A 15,701-nucleotide genomic window follows, 5' to 3' on the forward strand; every position below is an offset into this window, starting at 1 on the left:
GTGGTTCAAATAAAAACCCAAAAGGTGGTGGGTCCAGCAGGCGGAAATCTCAGGGCTGTGTGTGGCGGTGGCGGTCTGTGTCCCCAATTCGCTGCCTGAAGGAGAGGGGGAAAAGATGCTCCGTCAGCCTGCGCGCTTCAAGAAGTCACCCGCTTTTCCCTGAAACCGTACCAGACTACGCAGGGCCTTTTCCCACGTGAGAAGTGTTATAACGAAAGGCACCACAAACCCACAGCACCGCCGTTAGGAGCACAAACAACCTGTTTGTTCCCACAGCCCCGCTGAGGCTGCCTGTGGCAGGTGGGGCAGCGGGCAGTCACCGTCCCTGAGGGTGGTGCTTGGGGACGCGGCTCAGTGGGTGGTGGTGGTAGGGGGTGGTTGGACCGGGTGATTTTAGGGCTTTTCAACCCTAATGGTTTTGGGATTCTGGGGGGGAGGCCGCAGCCTGCTGTGAGGTGAGAGCCATGAGAGGGATGGCCGCAGGACACGTTGCCGAGCGGGGTTTCCGTAGTGTAGTGGTTATCACGTTCGCCTAACACGCGAAAGGTCCCCGGTTCGAAACCGGGCGGAAACACCGGCGGTGGCTCGCCTTTTTTTTTTTTTTTTATTTCCCCTATATATCTCTCAACGTCGTGCTAGAAGGCAATCGAGGTCCGCCAGCGCTGCTGAGCCGGCGCCACGAATTGCTTTGAACTGCAAGCACCAACACGAAGACTTGTCAGAGCCTTCAGTCCCAGCGGGACTACATCCCCCAGCATGCACCGCTCCCTAGCACCCTACACCCCAGCACTACCGCGCCGCGGTGCATCACGGGAGCTGTAGTCCACACCTCCCTGACCCTCCCGGCGGTCGTTCCGCGGCCCGTCCCGCCCCGTTCCCCTCCGGGCGCTGCCCGCCGAGTCCCCGCTCCCCCCTCAGCCTCCCCGTGCCCTTCCCCGGTCCCCGGCGGTCCCGGGAGCACCGGAAGTGGCGTGCGGGAAGCGGCGGCGGCACAACATGGCGGCCTGAGGCGGAGGCGCCGCCGCTTCCTCCCGCTCGTCCCCGCCGCAGGTGCGGGAGGCGCCGCCGCCTCAGGGACGGGCCCTGGGGGGAGCGGCTGAGGCGGGCCCGGCCCGGCCCGGAGGGACCCGGAGGACACCGGGGAAGGGCTGAGGAGAGGCCCGGCCCCTGGAGGTTGCGGCCCGGCCGCTCCCCGTTGTCCCCCGGTGCTCCCCGGGTCCGGCCCCGGCGGCCGGGGGCTCCCCGCGGCTCTGAGGAGAGCCCCGTGAGGGAGGCGGCCGCGGAGGGGGGGGGGGGGTCAAAGCTGGGGTGTCTGTCAGCATTAACTTTATTTTGAGGGAAGGGGGGGATAAAAAAGTGAAATCCGGTGTGTAACGGGGCTGCTTCGCTTTCCCAGGACGGAGGAGAGGCCGCTGGCAGGATGCAGTACGCCCATCACTGCGAGCACCTGCTGGAGAGGCTGAACAAGCAGCGCGAAGCCGGCTTCCTCTGCGACTGCACCGTGGTCATCGGCGAGTTCCAGTTCAAGGCGCACCGAAATGTGCTGGCTTCCTTCAGCGAGTACTTCGGGGCCTTCTACCGGGACGCCTCGGACAACAACGTCGTCTTGGATCAGACGCAAGTCAAGGCTGACGGGTTCCAAAAGCTCCTGGAATTTATTTACACGGGGAACTTGAACCTTGACAGGTAACGCGTGCGGATAGAAAATAGGGAAACAAACCGTGTTGAGGCAGTGCTGGGTTTTTTGTTTGTTGTAACACATCTGGGAGGATCACAGTAGTGGATGTGATGCATACAAACCATTGAAGATCTTCTGTTTGCATGCTTCAGGGTAGCACATCACATACACGTCCCAAAACAAAAGTGTGTTGTCAGATATTTTGCTGATAGGTGCAGTTTCTTGAGTCTTTCTGTCAGGATCAGGAAGGATTAAAAATCTTCTGTGGTTACTGGGAGAGGGAGGGATAACTCCATTCTTCCCGAAGTTGGATTATAAGAGCCCTTTTTCCAATCAACACACAGAAACTACTTGTTTTCCCCCTCCTGGAGGTGTTTTTGTGCATGTTGTGTTACTTTGTGTACAGGAAGGGTTCTTCGCAGTGCTGCTCTCTCAGGGAAAAGAAAGAGGCGTGGCTCATTTAGCTGTGACTACTCAGAGGCACTTAGCCCAGAAGTGTAACTCCTGTTGCAATGGCTGGTGTCAAATGCATCCAAAAAAAAAACTTTGTTGCTGCCGATGTCTGGAAACTCAGACTGAGAATTTTAAAAGCCTGGGCACAGGCTATCCTTTCGCTGTTGTTTCTGTCTCTAATTTAGCTACAAGTTTTAACGCTAACAGAGCAACTCCCACAGCAGTGCCTCAAAGTTGGTGCCTCAGGCTTTGCAAGTCTCTGGGTTCGTTCGGAGCGGCTGGGATCTCTGAAAGAAGCGGGCTGTGAACGTGCTGCTCTTACCCAGACAGAGCTGTTTGTGTAACACCTGGGGCTCTGCTGGCGTGTACCTGTCAGCCTGCCATGTATCCCTGCTGCAGCTCCCGTTGTCTTCTGTGATGGCAGGGGCATGTGTGAACCCTGGAGGGTTTACCTAGAGCTCCGTGCTAGTGGCATACAAGCTACTGAGCCAGTTTTACACATGGACAGAGAATAATTTTGGCTAGCTGCCTGTTGTCGGATGATTTAGTTAGTTTGCTGTGAAATAGACAGGCAGAATGTTGTTGTTTACTGTTCATCTTTAGTTAAAGTGCCAGAAATCCACAGATTGTTACTGTTACTTGTTGCTACCGTTTTTGAATGCTTTTTTTTTTCTAAATCATCAAGGCCTGTGTTGAAATATAGGATACTGAAAAATATAACTGAAAAATAGTGTGTAGTAACTTAAATGAGGATTTCTTTGGTGTTGATGCAGTCTGTGTGTAGCTCATACAGAATAAAGACTGTGTGCAAATCATTTTATAAAATGAGGTTAATAGCTGCTTCGCAGAATTGCTGGGGTGGATATGCTGCTTGTGAATTACTTACGATTTTTGGCAGAAAGGGTAATAATTGTAGCATTTTATTCTCCAGTGTTTTATCCCTTTGTGTTATGACTTCTGAGCATTTAGGACAGACAAACCAAAGTCCAGTCTCACCACCTTACAGTCAGAATTAAAATTCTACAAAAGGCATGTAAACTAAAATAACATTTTCAGTTCTGTGGAGCTGCAGACTCCACTAGGCACGGGCTGTCAGTTGGAGAATAGTTGTCCTATCGGTGTCTTATGGACACAAGATTAGGTTTTGCTGTGTAACTTCTCTGTAGTTGTGCTGTCTGTGTTAATAGAGTTGGTACAGAACAAATTACTGCTTTGTCCAGAATATTGTCACGTAAATCTTGTTTCCTTGCAGCTGGAATGTTAAAGAAATTCACCAGGCTGCCGACTATCTCAAAGTAGAAGAAGTGGTGACTAAATGCAAAATAAAGATGGAAGACTTTGCTTTTATTGCTAATCCCTCTTCTACAGAGACGTCTAGTATCACTGGAAACATTGAAATGAATCAGCAGACTTGCCTTCTGACTCTCCGAGATTACAACAATCGGGAGAAAGCAGACGCTCCTCCTGCAGAGTTGGTTCAGCCACAAGCAAAGAAATCAGCTTTAGAAAAGAAATCCGCTCAGACCAAAAAGCGAAAGAAGAATTTCAGCTCCCCCAAAAGCGTACAGAGTAAATCAATACAGTACCAGAATGACGTGACTGAGAACGCATCAATCGAAATGTTTTTAGATGCAAATAAGCTGGCCACGCAGATAACAGAGCAGGCTGCCCAAGGCAGCGATAACTCCGAACTCCAGTTGGCAGCCGTGGTGGAAAGCGAAACGCTGGCAGCCCAAGATATTTTAGTTCAGACTATTGCAGCCAAACAAAAACGGGGGAAGGCTCAGCAGAACTGTGCGCTGAAGGAGCACTGCATGTCCAATATAGCCAACGAAAAGAACACTTACCAGCTGGAAAGTTCAGGAGAAGAACTTGACCAGAAGTACTCCAAAGCCAAACCGGTGTGCAACACATGTGGGAAAGTCTTCTCAGAAGCCAGCAGCCTCCGCCGGCACATGAGGATACACAAAGGAGTGAAACCCTACGTGTGCCAGCTGTGTGGGAAGGCGTTCACGCAGTGCAACCAGCTGAAAACCCATGTAAGAACTCACACAGGTAAGCTGTTGGTTTGTCTCCATGGACTGGAGATCTGTGATAGCAGCATGGAACTAAAGAGATTTTTGTGTTCTGAGTTGTTCCTCTGGAGGTTTTGTCTGCTCTTGGTACTGTGGCGATAGCGTCTATATCCTGGTAGCGTAAAGTGTTCTGACATTTTTTCAGTACAAAACCATAGTTTCAGTTTTAAGTAGCTAGAAGGGGACTTTATTTGTCAGAGCACCTTGATCTTTGCAAAGATTCCAAAGGCTGGCACCCTTTAACTCTGTAGGGACGTTAACTGGAGTGCAGTGCCAGAAACCACCTCCAGCAGAGCGTGAAAGGCTCATGGTACTCGATACCAGAATTTTGGTTGATTTTTATTTTTTTTTAACATGAAATCCTAATATAGGTTTGATAACAATGGTGGAAAAAGACAGAAATACATTCTTGGTTCACGTAGGTAGCTTCTTGCGTGGGGATCTTCAAAAAAAAGTTAGTGGAGGTGGCTAAATTACAGTGTTTGGGATTTTAGTTAGTAAAATGTATGGCTGAACGGTGTGATGTTCTCTTCATTCAGTAACTTTACTAGAAGTTTGTGTTGTAGCAAGAGCTGCAAGAGAAAGCATCAAAGAAAAATCATTTATGAGCACTTTAACATTAAGACAACGCATCCAACCTGGAAAGATAATGAACAGCAAGTTGCTGGAGCCTGGGAAGACACTGGGGAGAAGCACAAGTCTTCTTTTTCTATTTTTACGCCCGTCCCTAGACAAGGAAGGCTTGCTACTGGATTAGTTCTGTCTTCAGTTTGATCCAGCGTAGCTGTTCTGCTCTCTCCTTTGCTGCTGTGCTAAACCCAGTGAGCAGCAGAGGGTCGTTGTTTGCAAAGTTTTCTTCCTTTTGTGGCTGGCATTCCAAATTCTGATGTAACAGTGAAAAAGACTTTTAAAAAATGGTTCCTTTTGCTCTTTTTCCCTTTGGAAAACTGTGAGCAGAGGTCAGCAGTGGAGCTCTCTCCAGGAAGCTGTGAGGATGCAGAAGAGGAGTAGGTTGCAAAGCCTCCAGTAGGAGGTCCTGAGGTACAGCTGCAGGAGAACACCATTCCTGTTCAGTGACCAAGGGAGAAGATTTCAAATATCATCACTCACTGACTCACTAAAGATTCATACACAAGGTGAAGCTCGTGAGCAGTATTCAGGCAGTTTGCTGCTCCTAGCTGGCAGGTTAGCTGCCTGCTGCTTTTAGTTCTGAAGCTTTTAAGTACACGTTCGGCTTAAGAATTGTCAAGTCCCCAGTTTGGCTGTGCAGAGGCGCTCTCATGCTGTCATCTGAGTCTGTGGCATTGCACAGACCTTTGATGAGACTACAATGACCACGGAGAAACCACAGGCGGTCAGAGAGGTACCTGTAGTGTTCTGCAGCAGACACTAGTGAGAAGTTAGAGAGCACTGGAGACCTCTTGTTGTTTGAGAGGCAAGGAAGCAGGTGATTTACTGGCTGATCATCTCAGATACTTAGAATTCTGAATAAACATAACCAGCACAAAGTGAAAAAGTAGTAGTAGCTTTCAGAAAGTAATGGGGGGGAGGGGAAATGGCATTATTAAAACCATGAATTATTCCCTTTTGTTTTCAAATGGTAATGTGCCAGAAATGGCCTGTTGTGTGCTGTGCTGCTGGCACATTCCACCTCAGCGGGCTGAACACCGGATGCTACAAGATGTTGTTTGTAAGACCTACTAGAAGAGACACTTGAGCCTTGGCCAGGTAATGGATTGGAAAGCTTGCTTACGTAAATCCAGAGAGTACAAGAGGTTTGTTTTTTACCAGGGGAGAAGCCATACAAATGTGAGCTGTGCGACAAAGGCTTTGCCCAGAAGTGCCAGTTAGTGTTCCACAGCCGCATGCACCACGGCGAAGAGAAGCCGTACAAGTGCGACGTGTGCAACCTGCAGTTTGCGACTTCGAGCAACCTGAAGATTCACGCCAGGTAGGGAGAAGTGAGATCCTGCAGATGTTTATCCATGTGTTTATTTAAACAGAATAATTTTCTGTGCTGTGAGCAGGATTTACACAGTCACATGATTTGCTCATTTCTTAATCCTTCTGTCTCGGGTCCCGTCTCACACTGCAATAACAGAACACGTATGTCTGTGTCCTCCCTCGTTAGGGAGGGAGCAGTTTACGAATGGCACAACATACGTACTGGCATCCTTATGGCAATGACAGTTATTTGTTTTAAACTCTTTGAAGTACCTGGAGACAAAAGCAGTCCTTGACAGGAAGTGAAACAGAACCGGTCTCCCTGCGCACAGCAGCTGGCATGTTGCATTTTCTGGCAGGAGCACAAATCACATTCCCTTGTTTGGAACCATCGTTTTATCTCTCAGTGCGCTGTAATGCAACGCTTGCTGAGTTCTCAGGGTGACTGTTACATGCACGGGGCCCATAGTTTGATTCAGCTGCCATGCAATCACTGATGCACAAATTCCCCAAGCAAACAGACAGTGAATTTTACTCCATGAGAAACTGCTAACTCCAAATCAGCTCCCAGTTGATGAGTTTTGTGGCTCACAGAACACTGACACAAGGAGCTTTTGAGAAGGCAGGGGAGAGTTGAGGAAAGTCACCTAACCATGCATGCTGCTTCCCTTCCTGGCCTGATCACCGCTGTCTGTTCCTTCGCAGGAAGCACAGTGGCGAGAAGCCCTACGTGTGTGACCGCTGTGGTCAGCGGTTTGCTCAGGCGAGCACCCTCACCTACCACGTGCGTCGCCACACAGGGGAGAAGCCCTACGTGTGTGACACCTGCGGAAAAGCCTTTGCTGTCTCAAGTTCTCTCATCACCCATTCCCGAAAACACACAGGTAAGGGGAGACAGAGGAAATCTCTGCCCTGGGATATCTGGGAGTGACCTCTGGTATTTTCATCCAGCTTCTCTTTCATGTTTTTTCCCTTTGACTTAATTTTAGGGAGCTCTTTCTCCCATTGGATGTCACCTCTGTTTTATTTTAACTTGTTCTTTATGTGTATTATGGTTTATATAATGAAATAAACTCTTTGTGTTTCCTGTAGGAGAGAAGCCATATATCTGTGGCATTTGTGGAAAGAGTTTTATTTCCTCTGGAGAGCTCAATAAACATTTTCGGTCCCATACAGGTCAGTTTCCAGACAGGCTGCTTCCTGCACAATAAATAATATTCTACTTTTACCTTTTTGCCTTTAAAATATACCACATTGTGCGCTGTACTTGAAAGTAGCAGAGTTTCTTAATCCGTGTATCTCTGTGTGAAAATAATGTAAAGAAAACATCTATGATTTTTTTAATTGCCTTTTTCAGACTAATTTCTGTGTGTAACAGTGTAGGTGTTGATGTATGATCATGGTTTTACTTCAAACACAGAGGCTTTTTGCTTTGTTAATCTACTAAATTTTGTATTTTGTATTCATTCTAAATACAGACAGATAGAATACCTTACAGTTACAAACTGTATTTTAAAATGTAACTCTAAATTCCATTGTTCTACATCTGCAACTGTGTTTTCTTTCAATTTCAAGATTATTCTAACTGCCAAACCCATTTCTTTTTCAGGTGAAAGACCATTTATCTGTGAAATGTGTGGAAATTCTTACACGGATATAAAAAATCTTAAGAAGCACAAAACGAAAGTTCACACAGGTGAGCTCCTTGTGCAAAGAGAGGTTAAGAAACTTCATAACTGTTTTCCTTTCATGTCAAATAACATTAATGTTTTTTGTTTGTTTGTTTGTGTTTTGTTTTGTTTTGTTTTTTTTCTCGAACTGGCCTAAATTGAGCAAACTTTAATTTTAGAAATTTTTCTACGTTTAGAAGATTTTTGGATGGTAGTTCACCTTCGTGCTAAAAGCACCTGCTTTAGAGGTACCCAAACCCTTTAAAGCCTAAAGGATATGCTTTAAATTAAATTCAAGACAAATTTTCAAGCAGTTTGCATTGCTATAGAAAGCACATCTTGACCAACAGAAAAGTAGATTGCTGCTGACAAGAATTTCTGTATGTGAATGTTTCCTTTCTTGTCCTTGTAAATTGTGAGAGCTTTCCACATTAAGGCATGGCCTGAGTTGTAGGTAACTTTTTCTTTCATCTGAGTCTCTTTTTGGAATCTGTCCGTATTAGGGTAATAATGTGAATGAAGAAGGCATACTGGTTACAAGAATTCCTTTACTTCTAGAAGGACCCAGTATTTTTAATGCAACAGTATAGTCAATGTTAATCCAGGTCTGAGCTGGATTAGCAATAACACAGTACCAGGCAGCCAGCAAAATGTTCTCTGCTGCAAATACTGCCCTAAAAAGACTTCAAATACATTCAAATCCTGCTCTGCATACCAGATTTTGACTAGGAAGAAATGTGACATAGTACTTGGTTATGGTGCAAAACCCAGGAGATGTTCAGAGAACGGAACCAGTCTCTTTCAACACTGGCTCCACATACATCATTATCTGTCTATCCTTAAGTGTATTTGTCTTAATTCCCTAGCCTCTGTCATATGAAAAATGGAATAATTGGTGTCTGTATATGTCCGGCCTGGCGAGGGAGAGGCTGAGAAAACAAGAGTCACATGCAGAGGCAGCTTTGAAGGTCAAAGTCTCCGTGAAGCCCCGTTTAGGAAGGTGCTAATGCAGAAGGGGGTGGAAGCAAGTGTGCGGCGAGAGCAGCAGTGAGCAAGGAGAGGGCTGGGCACTATGTGGCTGTGGTTCTTAGGTTTTTGGGGGTGGAAAATCTCAAGGAAACCTTCATAAGTGCATTTTCTCCAAAGCTCCTTTGTTCACTGTGTTAAGGATTTGTTATCTTCTGTACCATGCCAAGCAGAGATCAAGTTAGAATTCATCATCTGTCTATTTGTCACGTCACAGGAAGCAGAGGATGTGATTCTCAGTTTTCACACTCTGTTTACAACTTGTTTTGGCTTCACAGCACATTGAAGGTACTGATAGCACAACTGCCCGGGCAGTCTTTGACACGCCCCATGCTTGTTTGGGCAGTCAGTTGAAAGGGAATCTGCAGAATTTGCATAGGAGCTTTTGAACATTCCTTCAGATGGTTTCCAAGAGACATGGCAAGTTAAGAGGGACGGTATGAGACACACATGAGGATAGTTCATACGATGTCCTCAACAGGATAATCTGTAGGGAATTTGAATGTCTTGGTAAGATCTAAATAATCATTCAAGCACTTTAATTTTTCACATTGGATTTGTTCATTTTAATTCTTCCATGTAAAGACACTTGTGCTGTCTTTCCTTCTTGTTGAGTTGTGCAATCTGTAGCAAGATTTCTGGTAGCAGTTAGTCTGTGTTTTCTGAGAACAAGTCTTGCTTGGTTCTTGCTAGCAGCAATTCTTGTATCATTTGCAAAATTTTCCCTTACGTTAATTGGTGGAGAAATAAAATGCTTGGAAAAACGTTTTTTTCTTTTTTTCTTTTCCCAGGATCTGAAACTCCCCCTGATTCTAATACACTTGATAATTCTTTCAATGAACAAGAATCCATTCAGAGTCAGAAAAGTCCTTTATCAGAGTCCATAGATGTGAAGCCCTCTGAGATGTCTTTACCGCTTCCCCTTCCCATTGGGACTGAAGACCATCAGATGCTGCTTCCTGTGACGGGCAGTCAGTCTCCTTCGTCAGAGACATTGCTAAGATCCGCTGTGACTGGATATTCAGAACCTCAGTTTATTTTCTTGCAGCAGTTATACTGACAGCGCAGAACAGAGCCACAAGGTAATCCAGCAGTGAACTTGCATACGTTTGGTAAAGATCAACATAATCAAGCAGTCACAGTTTTTGAATTGGACTTGTTCTTTTTTTTTTTCTTCTATGTAAAAATCCTTGTAAGGCATTTCCATTGTACAGTACTGTCTTTCCTCTTTTTTTTTCTTTGGTTGAATTGTGCTAATCTACAATCAAATTTCTATTTGTAATTAACACTGATTTCCAGGAGACAATTCCTTTTCAGTAACACCTGCCTTAAGAATTCTCTGTTAAGTATGTTAATGCATTTTTGGAGATCATTTTCTATGTTCCTGCTGATCTGAGGTGTGACAGTGTCATCTGAGCACCGGAGCAGGTTGCAGGAGAGGCTGTGGAGGCTCCCTCCTGGGAGACCTTTAACAGCTGCCCAGACAAGGTCCTGGGCAACCTGCTCTGGGTGTCCTGGTTTGAGCGTGGGGGTAGGACCAGAGGGCCTCCAGAGGTCCCCTCTCGCCTCAAACCATTCTGTGATTTGAGAACAAACATTTTAAGCCATATTTGATAGTTTAGGAATGTCAATCCAGAGCTCTAGAGGGAAAAATCAGAATTTAACTGTGCTAACAAGCTTGTACGTCTGCATTGGGAGGTGATACAGTGTACGTGGCAGAAGGCAGGGCAGTGCTCTGGCGAGGCCCTGTCAAAGAATTACTGCTGTCGGCCAGAAGCAGCCTGTCTTCAGTTCAGTCTGACCAGAGGGAAAGCGAGCTTGGTGTTATGTCCCTGACAAGGCAAGTAAGGGGAGGTTCTTTAGCATGGCAAGTCAGAGGGCTCAAACGGCATAGATACTGCTGCGTATTCTTTCCAAGTCACTCTTTTTTTTTTTTTTTAAAGTGAATCTAGCATTGTTGTATCTTGTCCCAGATTTGTTTTTCACATCTCTGAAACATCCTGGGTTTGGCACAAACAGCAGCGTTTGCTAAACAAAAGAGCTGGAACGTGCACATTGTAGATGAGACAAAAAGACACATTGACTTAATTGTGAGGCGTGAACCATAGCTTCATAATTATCATTTCTGTGACAGTAGGTACAAAAGAAAAAACAAACACTGCCCTTCACTGTGAAAATACTAGATGAATGAATAATGCCCCCGCTGAGGGGGCATTAAGGAGAGTACAACAGAGCAGATTAATTTTTTTTCCAGGCATGGGTTTATTAGAGTATGACTGATTTATTTTAATTGAAGTATTTATGTATTGCTTTACCTCTCACATCATTTGTCCAGTGTAACTGCACACAATTGGTATCTAGCAAGACCTTTGTAAAGGTATGTTTTACTACTAGCAATTTAAACTTTAAAAAACAACATTCATAGTGTCCTGGTAGGGTCGTTAGTTAAATATTACTTGGCAGTAGGAATGCTTTTATGCTCCGTTTTGCCAGTTTGTGCCATTAGCATAATGTAAGCATTATCTAAGTAATCATCAAATAGTGAGAAACAATCATATTCTGTACCAACAAGACGTTTAAAGATATTATTTGTTGGTTATTTACTTGGTGCTAGCATTTTATTCCCACTGATGCCTTGTGTCTAGACACTGATAAGTCAAAGGGCATAGGAGATACCTCTTAACTGATTCTGTTCTACATGGAGTAATAATTAATCTGCACCTTAATTAAAAAGCCTTGTGAAAAATTTCTTGGAGGACTTCATTCAAAGATTCTGCAAATGGTCCCTTGACTCCTGAGCATGACTATCATTTTCTTTTAATTTCTACATGTTTATGCTTGTGAGGTAATAGATCTTTCACTTCTTTGTGTTGATCATCTTTGTAGGCTGCATGTTTAAAACCGCTTCTTGATCATATTTTAGGTTTTAATTATGGCTAGTTTGATAAAAAGCTACCACGGACAGTGTAGAGTTCCCCAGGAATATTCTTATTGCAGGCATCTCTCACTGTCCACCAAAGCTAGTTACTACTCTATCTTCCTCGCCTTTATTTTCCTTGCTTATTCATAGCACAGCATTTATGAACAGCTGATGTCCTTCATAACACTAGCAAAGGACAATAGATGAAGTTCTCAGATTTTCTTGTTTGGCATTGCCCCCCGCCTCCCCTTTTTTTTCAGGTTTCTGTTGTTGATGGAGTAGATGAAAGATTCCTTAGCTAGCTGGCACTGACAAATGGCAAATTTCTTGACCCTGCGTTAACAGAAGTGAGCTGTATAGCTTGTCCTAGGGCTCCTCTTTACTTTCTCTTTCTGAAAATAGAGCAGAAGTCTTGGGATAGACATAGACTTAGTCATGAGTGCTGAAAAAAAAGAACAAAGATGTACAACTGGTACGTTTAATGTTTAACCAACTTGGGAAGATAAGCTAATGAGACTCTGCTGTTTTGTGAAGAACAGCATGTGAAGGTTAATATATCCAGGATAAAAGACAGCAAGAGAGAAATAGCGCTAGAAAAAAAAACAAGACACATTCCTACATAGGAAATGCATTCCATAATAATGTTAGTTTGGACTGTTTTTATATTTCTGAGATTATAGCTTAATACTGTATTCTTAGATTTTCAGACTTTTTTAAAGAACAGTACTTAGATTTATACAGGATTTGTTTAGATATTTAAAAACAGTAACACTTTCTTTATTAGTCATTTAGTTTTCTTTATAGACAAGAAGATAATCATTATTTTTTACAAGACAACAATTTTAACCTTTCTTAGTAGAACACACAGGCTTGTAGTTTTGTCTTGGAGCAATAATTTAGTGACCTGCACTCTTCAGTTCTCATCTGAGAGTCTCAATCCTTACCCTCATCTCTCATGAAGATATCTCAGCTGCTGAGGTATGATCTCTATTAACTGTATTCATTTACTAGAATATAGATTTTAAATATATATAGATATTAAATATATATATATATTAAATTTGTAGGAATGTTCATGCTGAGTGCTCTAAGGCCTGAAGAAGCAGGTCTGCACTGTACCTTTTGCTGATAGATGCATGGAAATCAGCTGCACATTAAATCATAGGCTTAAGGATTCCAAGTTCTTTTTGGAGGTGCAAGGTTTCTAACAGTATTGGTAATTTCTTTAAGGGGTTAATAGAAAGCATGGAATTGTTTTTTATGGAGAATTTTCAATCTTGAAAACTACTTGCAAAACGAAATAGGACATATTAATAATTCCATTAACAGTAATTTAGAGAGAATGCCATGATTTATCTGAGAAACACCATTGTTTCAGTACTGTTTCAGTCAATTTTGCACTGAAGTTGGTGCAAGTTTTGCCTGAATAGATTATCTACATCTCTAAGTTTCTGAATTGGCTGTTTTGAAATATTTATGTTAGAATAACTCCTTGTATGGCACTTACATCTGAATTTGTGTCTATATGTGGGCACAAAGCATGACAACTTTCCTAAAATCATGTATTTCAAGAAAATTGAATATGGACAAGTCCCATGTCAAGGACTTCAGGGCTATGATCTTGGAGAGGCTGTCAATAAGCCTTGCAGAATTAAGACTAATGACTGATTTTGGGTTAAATTATTTTTAAAGTATCTTTCATGTATATACATTTTCTCCTCTGTTATTTGTATATAGCTCAACTCTCAATTTTATAATCACCTGGGAAGGGAGTTGTACATATTCAGCCTGAAGTGTTTTATGTTAGACTTTAATAAACTTGTTTTGTATTTTTCCCTCACCTTGTGTGTGCTATTTATAACTGCAAGGGGAAACAACAAGAGGCGGAGGGAAGCAGTCTAACATAACTACCACTAAAGCACCCTGTCAGAAAGACACAAGGTTGCCCTTGTTGCAGCAAGGATTAGTACATTTTCTTGGCAACAAAACCACACGATTTTTCTGATAGAAAATATTTTGGATCTGTTCAAACCAAATTAAACAAGAACTTCATTCTAACTGCAATCTCACGTGATCACTCTAACATTAGTACTTTTTTTCTCCCCCACCCTCATTTTGAGGGGTAGGGGATTTTTTTTTCTGAGTGCTTTGGAGGTGTACTTTAACAGCTCAAGGACATAATCAGTGGATTTATTGATCAGAATTTGTATCTTAATTTATTTTTACTCAATTGTTTAATTTTACAGGAGGTGATAGAGTGGCTAGAGTATGCAGTAAGACTTAGCTGACCTGCACTATACCACTGGCCTGCTGGTTTAGTCATTTTCCTTCCTTTCAGAGTGTGAGACCAACATGCTGCCTTTCTGAAAGGTACTCTGAGTTCTGACAGCTGCAAAAACTTGCTTGCAGAACAGGATTATGCTTGTTTTAGTACTACAACAGCATGGCAAGAATTTCTAGCCTATGTGAATTCTCTCATTCAAGAGAACACAAGGAGGTGTCTTCTAAGAATTTCAAGGTTTGGGTTTCAGAGAAGGGAAAGCAGTGTCTTTGGCATAGGCCTCTTTAAACAATACTTTTTTTTTTTGGTGTAAGTAGTAGTTGTAGCTTACAGGAATCTGTTTATACAAAATTCAGTAAGAATGACACTGCAGCCCTTTCTTATGATCAATTCTTATTGATCACATCGATAATGCAGAGTGCTCCTGTTGTTAAGTAAAGGTTCACATGGAGTAAAAACATTTGAAAAAATACACAAGCATTTTTGAACTTGATGCCATTATGCTGTTAATTTTGTGTATAACAGCATTGCTATCTTACCATAACTACTTAAAATAAAACACTGCTGTTGGTAGAGTTGAAACTGACTTGATAGCTTTGATTGTTACTGCAGCAGTGTAACAAGATTTAACAAGTTTAAGACTTAACTTTCAGGCAATGAAGTTGTCCCGTACATGAAGTAAAGGCTAAGGGAAAGACAGATACAGGGAAAAGTGATACCTCAATTTGAATGTTGCAGTGGTCTTTCTGGCAAGAAATTCTCTGATCAGTGAATAAGCACTAGGAATAGTACAACTGACAATGCTCCAAGGAGGCAACATGCAGAAAAACAATGTTTGCTAATGCAAGCCAATATTACAGCTCATCTACTATATTAAAAAAAAAAAAAATCAATGATGTTAGTATGCAGGTCCCTCTCAAACAGGGACATTCTTTGTACCTTCAACTGCTGTTTTTGTTGTTCTCTTCTTCCTGTGCAATAACAGCTAAAAAACAAGTGTCTGTCTAGGACAGTCTTCTCACACGGTGACCAGAGACCAGATTTGTGCTAACTGAGATAGTCACAGGTTAAGGTGTCCATATGCAGGCCAGAAAGGTAAATGCATTTCCATTCTCCCGTTCTGCACTTGCTTTTTGGGTATTACATCTGTTAAGCTGTTCTATGATGAGCACACAGGGGTACTCCTGGTCAGGAGGGTGAAGAAAACTTGCTCAGGTTTTAAACACTGGTGCTAGCAAGCAAGCAGGTTGAGGGAGCAGAGACAGAGGTAAGTCCACTGAGCAGGTAGGTTTGGTTTTGAGCAGGTAGGTTTGTTTTACTACACAGGAGTTGATTGACAAGGAGGTCTAAGTCCTCTGCTGACACTAAACAATTTTTGGACCAACAAAGCCCAGCTAATTTATGTTCTAAATATTAAAACAAAAAACAAATAGCTACCGATACCACCTTGGTTGTTTCAGATTGATAAAGTGTATCCATACACCTCTCTGTTTCTACACTACCACTGTGGTAACACACATCACTGCTTTTTAAGTACACTATTGAAATTACTTTCCTATCTTTTTCTTTAGACTTCCATTTTACAGGTCTTTTGCCTGTGTGCACATGCGTTTACGGATTATTTTGTTACATATAGTTCACATTAGTTTGTGTG

At 43.1% G+C, this 15,701-nt stretch overlaps 1 protein-coding gene and 1 non-coding gene across 3 annotated transcripts; both read left to right on the forward strand.

The window, feature by feature from the left end:
• Window positions 1-501: 501 nt before the first annotated feature.
• Window positions 502-574, forward strand: TRNAV-AAC (transfer RNA valine (anticodon AAC)). The gene has a single exon. It is a non-coding gene; the product is annotated as a tRNA-Val (tRNA).
• Window positions 575-893: 319 nt separating this feature from the next.
• MYNN (myoneurin) lies at window positions 894-13,606 on the forward strand. 2 transcript variants are annotated; one of them, XM_068691564.1, is made up of 8 exons: window positions 894-1,050; window positions 1,397-1,686; window positions 3,384-4,186; window positions 5,998-6,157; window positions 6,856-7,034; window positions 7,243-7,326; window positions 7,760-7,846; window positions 9,638-13,606. In XM_068691564.1, exons 2-8 carry the CDS (start codon window positions 1,421-1,423, stop codon window positions 9,904-9,906), a joined length of 1,848 nt encoding a protein of 615 aa, XP_068547665.1. In that variant the 5' UTR covers window positions 894-1,050; window positions 1,397-1,420; the 3' UTR covers window positions 9,907-13,606. The 2 variants fall into 2 exon arrangements, with proteins under 2 accessions (XP_068547665.1, XP_068547666.1); XM_068691565.1 differs by lacking the exon at window positions 894-1,050 and adding an exon at window positions 1,077-1,264.
• Window positions 13,607-15,701: the final 2,095 nt, after the last annotated feature.

This window comes from Anas acuta, chromosome 9 (assembly GCF_963932015.1).
Source record: "Anas acuta chromosome 9, bAnaAcu1.1, whole genome shotgun sequence".
NCBI classification, from domain to species: domain Eukaryota; kingdom Metazoa; phylum Chordata; class Aves; order Anseriformes; family Anatidae; genus Anas; species Anas acuta.